Consider the following 15,470-nt stretch of genomic DNA (forward strand, 5'->3'; position numbering starts at 1 on the left):
AATAACTTAACTTTACTTTCTTTTAATGGCACTTCAATAATTACTTTTTCAGATAGATTAATAATGGAAAATGCTAATTTCTTGGATGCTCAAGATAATAAACGTACGTGGATGCTAATCTATTCCACGTACGTGATTTTTTTTTTCTTTTGTTTTTAATCCAATCAGGCATTTCGAGTCCTAGTTCAGGAATACATTTCGACACTTTTCTGCAATTATATATGTATAGATACTGGGGAAGGGTCCAGGTGAGTTAGTCTCGGGGTGCATCTGACATAATAATTTAAATAATAAAAAAATAAAAAGAGCAGTAGTTTATTTGTTTGGAAAAAAAAATACAAAGTTAAAGAAAAATAAAAAATAAAGATTAAAGAAAATCTAAACTTCAGTAAAGTATGTGCATTAGTCTACATCATTATCTATTTACTCTCTATATAATAATAAAATATTATTAATTTAATATTTTTTATTTTTATCACATTTTATAGTTCTACTAATTAGAATATTATTAATAATTATATTCTAATCAAATTAATAATATTCAATACTAATATTAATAATAATTATATTATAATTAAATTAATAATTAATATTATATATTGAGTGTTTTAAGTATTTTATTAGTTAAATTTACTTAAAGTCGAATTTCACAATGAGAATGCTCTAAAGCGTTTCTGTTCTAAAGAGTAAAGTCATTTTAATTTTTTTTATTTTAAAAAAATTGAAGCAAAAAAAAAAAAAGAATGAAAATGAGTACACTGTCAGAACAAAAGGGATATGACAAAGAGACGTTAATTCATATGCGTCACGGGGCTATTAAAGGTCTTTTGATAAAACATGATCATTCATTAAATTTTACAAGTGAGCTACATGTCAAATAGTCAAGGGTCTTAAGGACCTTTTGGTAAAATAGAATCCTTCATTAAATTCTACAAAGGAGCTACAAGTCAAATGGTCAAGAATTTTAAAGGTCTTTTGGTAAAACAGGACTTAACGGAGTTAACAGAAAAAAAAGAAAAGTTAACAAAAAAAAATAAAAGTTACTATTCACAGTTAGATAACCACTTATTATAATAGAGTAAATATATATATATATATATGAGAAATTCTATTTGTAGTCCACATTTGAAGATTGCATATGCAAACCCTTTATGCCTGAAAATTATATATATCAATCATGCCAGCAACAAGGTCGTCACTGAGAAGATATTCAAGCCTGAAAATTAAGATATTTCCAAGGGGTTTTCATATTGGAAAATGACAATTAAGTTGCTTATTAGCCTTTGTTTTTATAACTTTGTTTGTTTTATAAAAGGAGATATTTTGTTATAATTAAGTTGACATATAAAATTACTTATATTAGCGCACCATGTAAACAATATGATTAATTTGAGATTACAAAATCATTTGTCTTATATATAAAAATGTACCTTTCATTGCAAAGAGTGTTGTAAAAGGAGTTCTCTCTCTATCATTATTATTTAATTTACAGCTAATACGTACTCAAAGTTAGTAATGGCATGATCAAGACACCCAAGGGTTACAGGTCCTCTGCTCATGATCAGTCGGTATCAGTGCAACCTCCAACTTGGTTGGAGTAGTACTGGAGCAGACGGCGTTCAGCAATAATGGCATGAAAATGCTGTATCATTGTCTACGACCGCCAGCATGCTTCTTCTTAACTGTCATGATCAATTATTTCATCTCAACTAATAAATGCTGATGCACCCCAAAATTCCAAATCTCTCTCTCTCTCTCTATCCTTCCTTTAGCAGAGTCGAAGAATATGAGACTTAAATATTCTCTTTGGGTTATCCCCTCAATTTTCGAGCACTGTTATATATCATGAATTGTCGTGGAGTGTTTTTTAAGAGGCACTGTATTTACCCCTCTTATATCATGTATTTAATTTCAATGCATGCATGATCTTTAATTTCTCTAAAAAAAAAAAAGAAGAAGAAACAGATAGTGATTCTTTAATATTTGCACAACAAGGTTATATATAGGAGTTTATAAGCTTGGAAATAAATGCTAATAACCTTATTGATTCGTTTGTTGGCTGGTTTTATAATACTTAGATCTCAACTCAATTCTTTTGTTATCGATGAGTCTCTAAACATCCACTCCATCTCATTCAACCTTTGAAATCATCTTATCTAATCTCAACATTCAAACACCATTCAAACACAAATATTTTTTAATTTCAAATTTTCAAGTTTTCAAGTTTTTCATCTAATCGTTACAATTTTCTCAAACTTTCAAACAAAATACAAAAAATAATTCAACTTTATCAAATCCCAAAACAAAAATTATATTATAACCCTCTTTTAACTTTTTAATTTTTTATTCAACTTTTTTTCTTTCCTTTTTCAAAATCCCTTAAAAATCTTAACTCAAATCATTTTACTATTATTCACAAATTCTATCACTACTATTAATATATTTCTCTTCTCATCTCATCTGTGTAATCAAACAAGGCCTAAAGTTCAATCTAAGGGAACTATAAATCTAGGAAACTATGAAATAATGTTCGAGCTACTCAGGCATACATAATGACAATGAAATACACACACGTGCATGCGTACGTACACGTAACGCCGGCCTATTTTCATATGATCTCTGTTAATGACAACGTGGTTGCGGTATGTTCTGTTTTTCTAATCAAGCTGCTTATATTGAAATTGTAATTATAAGAGGTACATAATGTCTCAAAGAGGGTTATTTTGTCATTGACAATATATAATAAACATCTAAGAATAGTATCAAGGGGTATACTACCAAAAGTTAAATTGGTCGCTATCCATTGCGTCACAGAGTGCGCCACAAAGTGCGCATATCAATTTTGTGATCAATGAAGATTTTGACAAATGTCATCTATGATGGGAGTAATTTGTCGTATTGGTGAAGGCAAGGCACCTCATTTTTGTTTGCTTTTATGACAAGTTGTGCATCACCTTCTAGGAAAAATAGGCTCTTTGGGAGTTCTTTTGCCAATGGTGATGCTAGGAAAGCTACTGAGGCTTTGACTATGAATGGATTGGTTGTTAGAATTTTTTTGGTCCATATTTCCAATATATTTCCTTCTGAGTCTTGACACACTGCTGAAGATGTAGAGAATGAGTCTCTTATTACTGCATCAAAAGATAAACTCCATTGGTTCAGTGGTGGAGGTTCCCAACTTAGCCTTTGATGGACTTTTGATTTGTGCTCCCATGCTTGTTTATAGGCTTGGTACATATTTTCCAGCTAGATTTTTCTTTTTCTAAGTGAAAGGACAGCATGATTGTGAACGATATCGTTTCTTTGCCTCCAAATAAAATCTAGCACTATTAATGCCAAAATCTGGAATGGATATATTTCTGAGGCATTTAGTCCCAAGATTGATGCTATATTGATTATCATTTGTATCTAGTATGACATTGAATTTATCGACAGTAAGGCAAGGTCTAGTGGCCAGCTGTTTTGATGTCATAGTATACGAGTGATTGGATATACGAGTTATTGGACATTCAATGAATAAATGGATCGTTGTTTCTTCTTTTTCATTACATAGGGGACAATTTCTAGGCTGAAGATTTGGAATAATGTTACTTAGTTTACCCTGGTGGGAAACATGTTCTATATTATTTTCCAAAATAGTAGTTTGTGATATCTGGACCTTTTGCTGCTATGTGGTAGGCAGTTTTCACGAAAAAATTTTCATTGTGGTTCGGATTCCAAATTATTGAGTCTTATCTTTGGCTACTCAAAGGGAGAGACATTTTATGGATTCCTATAATGTTATCTTGCTCAAATAGAGTTAGCATTTTCTCAATATTCCAAGAGCGAGGATTATTGGTAATGATATCAGAGACTTTCAGGAGTGGGTGTAGCTCATTCATTTGATGCAGAGGCTTTGGTTTGAGATTTTCCAATGTTGGGATCCAAGGTTCTGACCATTCGTTGACTAATAATCCATTGAAGATTTGATAGCAATTGTCTTATGAAAGTAGTTCTCTTGTCTTGAGAAGTCCCTTCCATAACCATGAGTTCAATGTTTTGGTTGTACATTCCGAAAATCTGTTGTATTTAAGTATTTTTTTTTTCCAGAGGACCTCATGCCATAAAGCAATATTTGTTTGGCTCATATCTTATCCCGTTTTTGCTAAAAGCACCAAGTTCAAATTCTCCATTGATCTCAAACTGAGCCCACCTGAATTTTTAGGTTGATAAATAAGTTTACATGACTTTAAAGTCAGATTGTGTTTCTCATCTTTGCGGAAGCCACACCAGAAATTTCTAAAGCTTGTATTCAACTACTTGCACATTGATTTTGGCAGCATAAGAGACAACATTTGATATGAAAGAATTGTGCTTTCCACTAATCTAATTAGCACTATCCTACCTGCTTATGAAAGTAATTTTGACTTCCAACCCTCTAAAATATTGTTGATTTTCTCCATTAAATCTTTGAAACTCTCTATTTTGGCTCTGTTGAAAGAGGTTGGAAGTTTTAGATATTTCATTCTAGATGAAGATGACTTGTTTGACAGTATCTAAGTGATTGTAGCTTTGATTGTGAGATTAGTTTTTCTAGTGATAAAGATTGAGAACTTGTTGAGATTGATTTTTTGTCCTGGCCAATCTTGATATTTCCCCAAATTTTTGGATATTACTTTAGCACTTTTTTCATTTTCATTTTCGAATATGATTAGATCGTCTGCAAATGATAGATGAGAGATTGGGAGACTATTCTATTTAGCATAATACTTCAAATTTTCCTTGGACCTATAATCTGGTTATTAGTCTGGATAGCACCTCCGTGCTCAAAATAAATAGAAAATGCAAGATGAGGTAACCTTGTCTGAGATCCCTTTGAGTTTTGAAAAAACCTTTGGGTGATCCATTAATATGGATTGAAAATGAGGATGTTGTGAAACATTCTTTAATCAGATTGATCCAAGTATTACTAAATTCCAAAACTTTCATCACTGTGAACAGAAAGTCTTATTCTTTGCAATCGAAAGTGTTTTCCATATCAAGCCGTTTGAAGAGGGGAGATAATGTAGGGAAGGGTGGTTTTGAAACGGTGGGCCAAAATTTTAGTGATGGTGTTGTAAATTACATTGGTCAGACTAATTGGTCGATAATGATAGGGTGAGCTTGGATTAGGAATTTTGGAGATGAGAGCAATATTGTTATGATTAATCTACTTCAAAAGCTTACCATTTTGGAAGAAATTTTGCACTGCATTGATGATTTCACTTTTGATAATAACTCAATAGTGTCTATAAAAGAGAACAATCATTTCATCTGGCCTTGGGGCTTTTTGCTTTGAAATTTATTTTAGGGCCGCAAATATTTCATCTTCACTAAGCAGGCACTAAGGAAATCATTTCCTGATCCGTGACTTGCTTTTTGAAAAGATTTTCAAGTTGGGGGGCTGTCGGGTTTGTAGTAGTATTTATGGACCGGAAATAATTAATGAAAGTAAATTCAATAATAGATTGACTCATCGACCAATTACCTAGGCCCAATTTGATAGAGTCGATCGCATTGCTCCATCTTCGAATAGTAGTTGATAGGTGATCAAGTTTGATGTTGAGATCCGAGGTGGTTAGCCATGAGATTCTGAATCTTTAACGCCATAAAATTTCTTCATTCTTTAATTGTTCTTGGAGATTATATTGAAGTTGTTTTTCTCTTGCCATATTTTGAATGTTGACTTGAATTTTTTTGAAATGGACTTTGTTCCAGTGTTGAAGTGCATCTTTTATGGCCCTGATTTTTTTGCAGAGTATATAAGCTAGAGTTCCTATGAAATGTTTGCTCCATGCTTCTTAAATTATTATTTGACTGAGTAGTTCATGAATCCAGAATTCTTCAAACTTAAAAGAATATGTCTGTTGCTGGTGAACTCTAGTTTTTAAAAGTAGTAGATGGTGATCCGATGTCGAAGAAGTCAGATATTGCAGTGTGGCATCTGAGAATAACAGTCTTCATTGTTGGTTTGTGATACCATGATCCAGTCTTTCATGTATAAGTGCACTGCCTTATCTATTGTTAGTCCACGTAAATGAAGGGCCTATGAAGCCGATATCAATTCATCTATGACTTTCCATAAGATTCATCAATCCTCTAGTAGAGGTGGATGTGAAAGGGCGCCCCCCAAATTTTTCAGATTGGTTGAGTAGGTCATTAAAGTCACCTATACAACACCATGGTCATGTGAATGCTCTGAAAATTGAATCCAAAAGTTTCCAAAATCTTGCTTTAAAATACCACTAAGCATGGGCATATACAAATGTAACTAGCCAAGAACGACAGGGAGGATAAGAGTAAATCAAAATGGAGATAGCATTCATATTAATATTAACAGGTTCAATATCTACACCTGGACGCCATAAAAGCAAAAGGCTTCCTTTGTTCTAAGAGGATGAAAAATTTTCAAAATGGTGAGAACCAAAACTATTCACAATAGATAAGGTGTGTTCTGCAGGCTCCATAGTTTCTGACAAAAAGATATCAGAATTATATTTCCTAATATTGGTCTTTAGAGATCGGATTGCTTTGTGTCGGGCGAGTCCCCTGCAACTCCAAACCATTGTCTGCATTTAGCTGGTGGAGGCTTTTTTTAGCTTGCCTTTTCAGTTTTTTTAGATTTTTCAGACATGATTGAGTGTGACCTAAGGTACAGGGTAGACCATGAATGCACCTTGAATTTTTTTAATTTTTCTTGTAGATCCAGATTGCATTTCCAATGGCATGAAAACTAGAGTTAAGTCAACTGTGATGGAATCAGGAATATCTTTTGTGGGTTCATTGGCCTCACTTGTGGATTGATTTTTTTGTTGCTTTTTCTTTAAAAGGTTGTGGGTCATCAGGTGTGGGGGGGAATGCATTGCTTTTTAGTAAGCTTATCAGAGTTGAATGAAGTCAACTGGGAAGCCTCTGTGGAAGCAGTTGAGCTATTGGAATAGATCACATTTTTGGTAACGTCTATTGGTATAATTTGTGGGCTTGGGAGAATTGGACTACTCAGTTTGGATTGGGTAGCTGATTGGACTTGTTTATTTAGAAATGAGCCCTGTAGAATAAAGTTAGAGAAAAGAGAGTTGGGCTCGTTGTGTTGGGCTGAGAGAGGATGGGCCTTGTGCTTGCCTTGTTGTGCCTAGTACACTAGTACTGCTGATGCATCTGTCTCCAATGTGAACACCAGCCAGCCTTCTTCGTAGCTGTTAAAGGAGATAAATTCCCTTCCTAAGGTGCCAAATTGGTCAGGGCATGCATAAAGACTATAATTAGCCCCTTTTGATGGGAGGTTTGATCTAAATCCTTCTCTGATCGAGCTAGGGATGGTTGGTGCCGATGGTCAACAAGAATAAGTTTTGTGCTTGCTTGGCCCAAGTTGAATCAGTGCATTCAAGTAGTACCACTGAACAAAACAATGTATGGTTATAATTATTATAAATTTGCAATGAACTATATCTTTTTATTTTTATTTTTTTATTTTTAGATTGAGAATGCAAAGATAATGTACCAATCAACACAAAATGCCACCTTTAATTTGAACCATTGTTGGAACCTATCGAGGCACAACCAAAATGGCAAGTGCATATGATGTATCTGTCAACAAGGAGAAAAGGAAGCTGCTCTAGCATTCCAGAGTCTATACAAATAGGGGATGACAATATTTGCGAGAGCGTGTCTATCAATGCCGAGAGACCACCAAGCAAGAAAGCTGAAGAAGGGAAAGAAAAATGAAACACAAAGAATTGTCACCTACTAATTTTATTGGTATGTTAAGTTACACAGAAAGTGATAAGAAGATAATGATGACTGAAAGACGGGAAGCGGTAAGCAGTAAGCCAAGCTGAGAGGATAGGTCTGAATTGATACACCTTAAGAAGAAGAAGATGGAGATGGGAATCATGAGTTTGGATGTTGATAAGATGAATGTAGTGCAACAAGAATACTTCAATACTCTTTAAATGGAAATAATTGATAAGCAAAAGAAAAGATCACCATCTTAATCTTAATATATTTGGTGTTTATTTTTGCACATTGTAGTGGTTGGAGTAGTTTTAACTTTTGAGTTTTACTACTCATTATTCTCATACACCACACTTTTTTCTATTTTTTTATTTTTAAAATTTTATTTTATTTTATTCTTTTTAAAATTATTGAATTATTCTACTTATCATCCATATATCATACATTTAATAAGAGAAAAAAAAAGTGCGGTGTGTAGTGTGTGTGGATGATGAATAGAAATTTTCAGAACTTTTTATGTATGGTAACTTGATATTTTGATCCATGGTTTGAGGTCTGGTAACTTTTTATGGCTGGACAGACGTGAATTTTTTTTCTTTTATGTATATGCTAAGTGTAGTGGCTGGACAGATGTATATGTTGATCTTTTAATGTATATACTGAGCAATTATTTGGGGCAGCAAGTTATTTGGTTGATTCATAATGTATGGATAGATGTTGATTTCTATACTGTTGGATATGAAAGTTCCGAGTTGATTTTCTGTATTTTTTTATATGTGTTTGACAATGAAGTTAATTTATGGTTGTTTGATAGGTTTTATGTATTTTGATTGGTAGATTATCGAAAAGATAAATACTTTAGGTATAAAAAGATTATGCAAAAGTAAATTTATAAATTAACGTGGCTTAATGTAGTATGTCAGATTATAAGTTATTTTTAATTTAAATTAGATATAACGCATCACGTAAAACGATTTATTTTTATGTAACCTAGCAGTTCTTAAAAAATTTTAAAAATTAAAAAATAATCCACACAAACACACGAGAGAGAGAGAGAGAGAGAGAGAGAGAGAGAGAGAGAGAGAGAGAGAGAGAGAGAGAGAGAGAGAGAGAGATGTAAGTATCGTTGCATCCTTATGCACGAGCAGTAATATTATGCAAGTTCAACACCAGAAAATAAAGCTTCAACGAAAATGCCAAACCCATAAAGTCACACCAAGTAATAAATCGATCGATCGAGTGAGTTCAAATAATGGTGATATATATATATATATATTCTGCAACTGGATCGGAGATCCACATGTGTGGGTGTAATTCAAATTGGGTTTTGTCTTTCATGATTCGTCTTTTTCTATGGGAAATAAGATGAGTTTAGTATCCTAAAACAAAGACATCTCAGGCACAAGGGTTCTGAGGGATTACTTCCATAATTCTTCCTACTATATGTACTGTGCGAAAAGTATATATTACAAAAATAAAATACTCATGTAGAAAAAAGAACAGTTCTTCTGGGGGCAACCGGGGTTGCGTCCCCGCTGCGTGCCCCGCGCATGCCAGATCAGCTTTAATGAATTTAAAAAAAAAAAAAAAAAAAAAACAAAGAAAGCGGGAAATCGAAATGGGTCTCCATTTTCATCCATCTGCGCCTCTCGAACCCGAGTTTCTCCATCTGCGCCTGTCCGGTTCTCCATCTGCGCCTCTCCCGAACCCGAGTTTCTCTCTTCCACAGTCTCGCTGCTCTTGCATAGCTTATCTTCCATTTCCGTCGGTTGTTGCAGTCGCCGTTGTGGGACAGTCCACATCTCTGAGTCGCGGTCGTCGTCGCGGGTGAGAGAGCGAGTGGTCGCCGTCGTGGGGGAGAGAGCGACTGGTCCATCGTCTTTGAAGGTAGCCGAAGACTCAGATTTTCATTTTTTTTTTCTTTAATCTGGTTTGGCTGCTGAAACAAAGAGGAAAGATGTTTTTGTTGCAAATGTTTTTCTCCATTTAATGTTTGGTCTACTTTACTTCAATTTTGAAATTTATGCGATTTTTTTTCGCTGAAAATTACCGATTGAACTTTCGGTAATGCTTGAGTTTAGCAGCGAGAACAAATATAGATTGTTTATTCCTAAAGCTCTAGACAATAAATTGTTTTGTTTTGTGAATTCGATCTCTGTTTGGATCTTTATGATATAGGGATTTCAGGTTTTTTTGTTCGTCAAATTTCTGCATTTTTGTTCATCTCGACTTTGGTTAGATTGCGAATTGAGTTATATATTTTAATCCAGTAAACCTTGAATTTCAGATTTTTGTTGTGTAATTCATGCCTGCAAGATATGAAGGAAATTTGGTCGATTGAAATATGTGTTGATGATATATAAGGTTGATCGATGTCCTGATTTTTATTATGGTGGTGTGCCCTGGTATTCTGAGCTGCTATGGAGATTGCCCTTGTCATTTCTTATATTTGTTCTTGTAGAGATTGCTTAGTCTGGAATTGCCGATTATTATTGAGTTGGTTATATGTTTTAGTGGTCATAGTATGAAATCCTTGCATTTCACGAGACTAACATTATGGGGGGTGTAGTTGGTTTTGGCCTGGTGGCCTTAGGCTTTGGTGGATGATGGAGGTCTTTTGAGTTTGGGCAAGTCTTGTGTGGTACTCCTATGAATGATGGAAGAAAAACTGGATCAGAGTTGGGAAAACAAAAACCTCATTTACTTGAGTTATTGCTTCTCATCATGCAATGGGCAGTCCCAAGTTAATGATCTTCTTGTGTTTTATGTGATACAAAAAACTCTGACATCGTGGACCCATGCTTGTTATAATTATATTTTAAAATATGATAGATGAGATTTCACATTATTTGTTAGATGGAAATTCTTATAGTTTATAAAACTAAATGGATTCCATTAAATGAAACATTCACCTATTCTTTTACCAACATATTTTATAGAGCTTTTTTTTTTTGTATAATTTATGCCTCCTTTTTGGGACCTTCTAATCTTATAGTCCATTGACACCACAACTAATTTTGTGCACATCAATCTTATTCCATACACTTACGTACTTTTCTAATTTTTAAGATTTGCGTTTGGTTGCCTCTCAGTATGGGAAACGGTAAAGAACATCCATCTATGCTAACACCATTTCCTCCAACTCCTCTCATCAATACAAGCTCCACTACAAGCATACTAGTTGGGTCAGACCCTAATAGACCTGGTGGTGGGGAAACTGAAGCGCCATGTACATCCTCTACAGTTGAAGAAATTAATAAGGATAGACCAAATCCACAGGAAACCAAGGATTGCAGTGCCGGGACATCTCAGAATGTTAAAATTGATTGTGATGATATGATTGAGGAGCCAAAGTCGGGGATGGAGTTTGATTCTCTTCAAGATTTAGTGAGTTATTATAAGGAGTATGGTAAGAAGTGCGGGTTTGGAGTGATGACAAAAAGGACTGAGAGGGAAGAAGATGATACTGTTAGGTATGTCACCCTTGCATGTGCGCGTGGTGGGAAGGCCCGTAATAGAACTTTCAATGTCGCCAACCCACGTCCGACAAGAAAAACGGAATGTAAGGCAAAGATTAATGCCTTAAAATCTGACGGAAAACTGCGGTTGACTATGGTTCATAATATCCATAATCACGGGCTTAGTCCAAAGAAAGCTCGTTTCTTTCGATGTAATAGAGAAGTGAGTGATGCCGTAAAAAGAGTTCTAGATACAAATGATATGGCTGGTGTCCGAATGAACAAGAGTTTTGGATCTCTTGTTGTTGACGCAGGCGGGTACGAGAACCTCCCGTTTCTAGAAAAGGATTGTCGTAACTATATCGACAAGGCAAGACATCTACGACTTGGCGCAGGTGGTGCTGGTGCACTTCGAGAGTATTTTTGTAGGATGCAGTACAAAAATCTTGGGTTCTTTGCGTTGATGGATTTAGATGATGAAGGGAGGTTAAAGAATGTCTTCTGGGCAGACCCACGTAGTAGAGCAGCCTACCAATATTTCGGTGATGTGGTCACATTCGACACTACATACCTGACCAATAGATATGGGATGCTGTTTGCACCATTTGTTGGTGTAAACCACCATGGGCAGTCAATCCTCTTGGGAGCAGGCTTGATTTCTAGTGAGGATACTGAGACCTTTGTGTGGTTATTCCAGACTTGGTTGCAGTGTATGGATGGTATAGCTCCTAAAGCTATTATCACTGACCAAGATAGAGCGATGAAAAATGCAATTGGTATTGTTTTCCCAAATACCCGACATAGATTTTGTTTATGGCATATACTGAAGAAAGTGCCGGAGAAGCTTGGCTCCTATGGTTCCTACAAAACTGGGATGAAAAATACATTGATGAAATGTGTATATGACAGTCAAAGTATTGATGAGTTTGAGACAAGTTGGGTGCAGTTAATTACCACGTACAATTTGCATGAATGTACGTGGTTACAAAGTCTATACGTTGATCGTGAGCATTGGGTTCCAGCATTCTTGAAAGACTGTTTTTGGGCTGGAATGAGTACAACGCAGCGGAGCGAGAGCATGAATGCCTTCTTCGACGGGTATGTTAATGCTAAGACGAACCTCAAAGAGTTTGTTGACCAGTTTGATAACGCATTGAGAAAAAAGATTGAGAATGAAAATGCCGCGGACTTCCACTCATTCAGTGTCACAACCCCCTGCATATCTAGGTCTCCAATTGAGAAGAGGTTTCAAGAATTGTACACAAATTCTAAATTCAAGGAAGTACAACAGCAAGTTACCGGTATGATCGATATGAATCCAAAGTTACATGAGAGCATTGGTGCAATACAAACATATTTGGTAAAGGATGAAGTTCATTTGGCAGAGTTCACTAAGCAAGTTACATATTCTGTGGACTTTATTGAAAAAGATTCAGCTGCAAAGTGTTCTTGTGGATTATTCCAGATGAGAGGGATATTGTGTAGGCACATTTTGGCCGTATTTAGATGTAACGAGATTACATATTTGCCAGATAGTTATGTTTTAGATCGATGGAGGAAGGATATCAAACGGCGATACACGTTGATCAATAGTAGTTATGATGCGGGGGAACAACGGGCAGATTCTAATAGATATTCAGAGATGTTGAATATCTATTATCAGATGATTACTCTTGCAGCAGGTTCGAAAGAGCATACTCAGGATGCAAAAGCTAAGTTATATGCAATGATTGAGTTGTATCGTGCCAATCAAGAACCCCCATCTCTGACCCAAACGGGTTCCAATGTTCCAATATCAGCAGGGGGCACAACTACTGTTGGTGGTTCTGGGCAAGTACGTAGTCCAAATATTGTACGTGGGAAAGGCAGACCCCCATCTCTGAGGAGAGCATCCAGGATGGAGAAGGATATGCGAAAAGTTAAAGCGAAGATCAAAAAAGCACAAGGAAAGGGAAAACGCAAAGAGGTGCATCTATTTAATATGACATGTATGTTTATATTTTACATAAGCAAATATGAAAATTAAATCACATTTATTTGTTATTTCACTGTTAGGGAGATGTACGAGATACACCTATATTGAGCACACAGAGATCCTTATTTGGCCATGAGGAGAATGAACTGGCCAATGCTGGATACGTGCAGGTATTTTGTAGAAGTACATAAACCTTCTTGAAATTGCTTGCTGTACAAATTGGCTGGTTCTTATAAGTATTTTTGACCAGGCCAATCCAGAATCCACAGTTTTTGACATTGGTGGAACCCAAATCCGAGGAATAGGGATTCAAAGTCAAGAAAGTGTTAGTATATCCCTACTTTTTGTTTTTATATATTAATGGAAATGGTTACAAATAAGACATTAATATACACGTTTACTTGGATTACAGATGCAAATTGGATTGGATGGATCACAGCCGATTGACTTTGGGTTGGATGGATCACAACCGTTGGAATGATTCGACCCATGAGGTATTTTCCCACTTTGTAGGTCGAATTTTATTTTTGTTTTCGTAGAAGGATGACGTAAAAAAAGATGTTAATGCTATAACATTTTTGAATCTGAAAATAGAAGTTTAATATCAAAGTCTAAAACTTGAGTATTTGGGAACTTGAATCTGAAAATATATTTTCGTTAGAATCTGAAAGTTGATTTGAATCTGAAATTTTCCATCATGATTTGAATCTGAAAATAGAAGTTGAATATCAAAGCTTGTTTCTTGAGTATTTGGGAACTTGAATCTGAAAATATATTTTCGTTAGCATCTGAAAGTTGATTTGAATCTGAAATTTTCCATCATGATTTGAATCTGAAAATAGAAGTTGAATATCAAAGCTTGTTTCTTGAGTATTTGGGAACTTGAATCTGAAAATATATTTTCGTTAGAATCTGAAAGTTGATTTGAATCTGAAATTTTCCATCATGATTTGAATATGAAAATAGAAGTTGAATATCAAAGCTTGTTTCTTGAGTATTTGGGAACTTGAATCTGAAAATATATTTTCATTACAATCCGAAAGTTGATTTGAGCCTTCTTGAAATTTCCATCATGATTTGGTCCTACTGTTCCTGTCTTTTGTAGTTTGTACTTATTTTTCCTTTGTCTGCTCCAATATATTTTAGTATACATAGGCCTCGTGGATTAAGTTTACACTGCCCTAATTTAAGGGTGGCAGTGGGGTAGGGTGTGGAACTAGGGCCTAGGGGCCTTTTTAGCTTCCTCTGTTAATTTGTAGACATAGATGTATTCCTTCTAGTTATGCGATAGATTTTTTATCCAATTCTGTTATTGCACTATACATATTTTTTGGTTTTTTCTTTCCCCTAGTATGATGTTATTTAATGGCTTGTCTCCAGTTGAGGAGTATGAGAGGTCGTGGGAGCAGAACGAGGAATTGGGTCTGAACGATATTGACACGTCTTCAACCGATGCTGCATATAACTTGACTGATACGAAAATGGGGGAATTTTTATAAGTGTAAACAATTTTGTTTTCATCATATTCCCTCTTGTTTTGAAGGGAAAGCAAAATGGAACATTGGTCTTAAGTGAAGTCTTGAATTGCAATTGTTGTACACAATTTGGGTATTATTAAATCGTGCGTCAGTTTGGTTGAAACTTGGAACAATACAAAAGCTGAAAGTAACAGATTCCTAGTACATTTGCATAGGAGAAAGTAAGAGATCCTGATGATCCTAGATGTTCTTAACTTCAAGCATTGAAAAATTGATGTCTCGAGAGGTTTACAGTTCACATTTACATTTACAGTTCACATTTACACCACAGTTCACATTTACACCACATTTACATTTACATTTACCCTCCCTCCCTGCTGAATTACAGTTCACATTTACACCACATAAACAACACATTCCACTACAAATGGAAATTTAATACTAATCAGATGGAAATTCATTCCACTACTCAGAATCCAATACTCATCAAATGGAAATTCATTCCACTACTCATAATCCAATACTCATCAAATGGAAATTCATTCCACTACATTGCTAAAATGGTTTATATTTACATCAAGTACACAGTCCAATAAGCATATTTACATCAACTAAACAGTCCAATAAGTACACCTAGTTGCATGTTACTTAAATAATACCAAGTAACATACAACTACAAATAAAAAACCCCAATATAACCGAAGTAGTATGCGTCCACGCCTCATTTCAGTTTGTTGTTCCAGAAGCTCCTTCTCTCTATTGGATACCACCAGCTCTCTCTTCTCGATTTCATCCACTCTTTTACGG

The 15,470-nt window shown here is 35.1% G+C and overlaps 1 protein-coding gene across 1 annotated transcript; it reads left to right on the top strand.

The window, feature by feature from the left end:
- The first annotated feature begins 9,370 nt into the window (after positions 1-9,370).
- LOC108994247 (protein FAR1-RELATED SEQUENCE 5-like) lies at positions 9,371-14,684 on the top strand. The gene is made up of 8 exons (XM_035687732.1): positions 9,371-9,579; positions 10,845-11,823; positions 11,920-12,150; positions 12,277-13,176; positions 13,266-13,355; positions 13,436-13,510; positions 13,598-13,656; positions 14,537-14,684. The coding sequence occupies exons 1-8, from the start codon at positions 9,371-9,373 to the stop codon at positions 14,682-14,684; spliced, it is 2,691 nt and encodes an 896-aa protein (XP_035543625.1).
- The last annotated feature ends 786 nt before the right edge of the window (positions 14,685-15,470 follow it).

The sequence above is a fragment of the Juglans regia genome, chromosome 2 (assembly GCF_001411555.2).
Source record: "Juglans regia cultivar Chandler chromosome 2, Walnut 2.0, whole genome shotgun sequence".
Lineage (NCBI taxonomy): Eukaryota > Viridiplantae > Streptophyta > Magnoliopsida > Fagales > Juglandaceae > Juglans > Juglans regia.

Excerpts from the sequence above, each read along its gene's own strand:
- LOC108994247 (XM_035687732.1), top strand. The coding sequence starts at position 9,371 with ATGGGTCTCCATTTTCATCCATCTGCGCCTCTCGAACCCGAGTTTCTC. Across the intron at positions 13,177-13,265 it reads GAAAGGGAAAACGCAAAGAG|GGAGATGTACGAGATACACC; the intron begins GTGCATCTATTT and ends TTTCACTGTTAG. Across the intron at positions 13,356-13,435 it reads CCAATGCTGGATACGTGCAG|GCCAATCCAGAATCCACAGT; the intron begins GTATTTTGTAGA and ends ATTTTTGACCAG.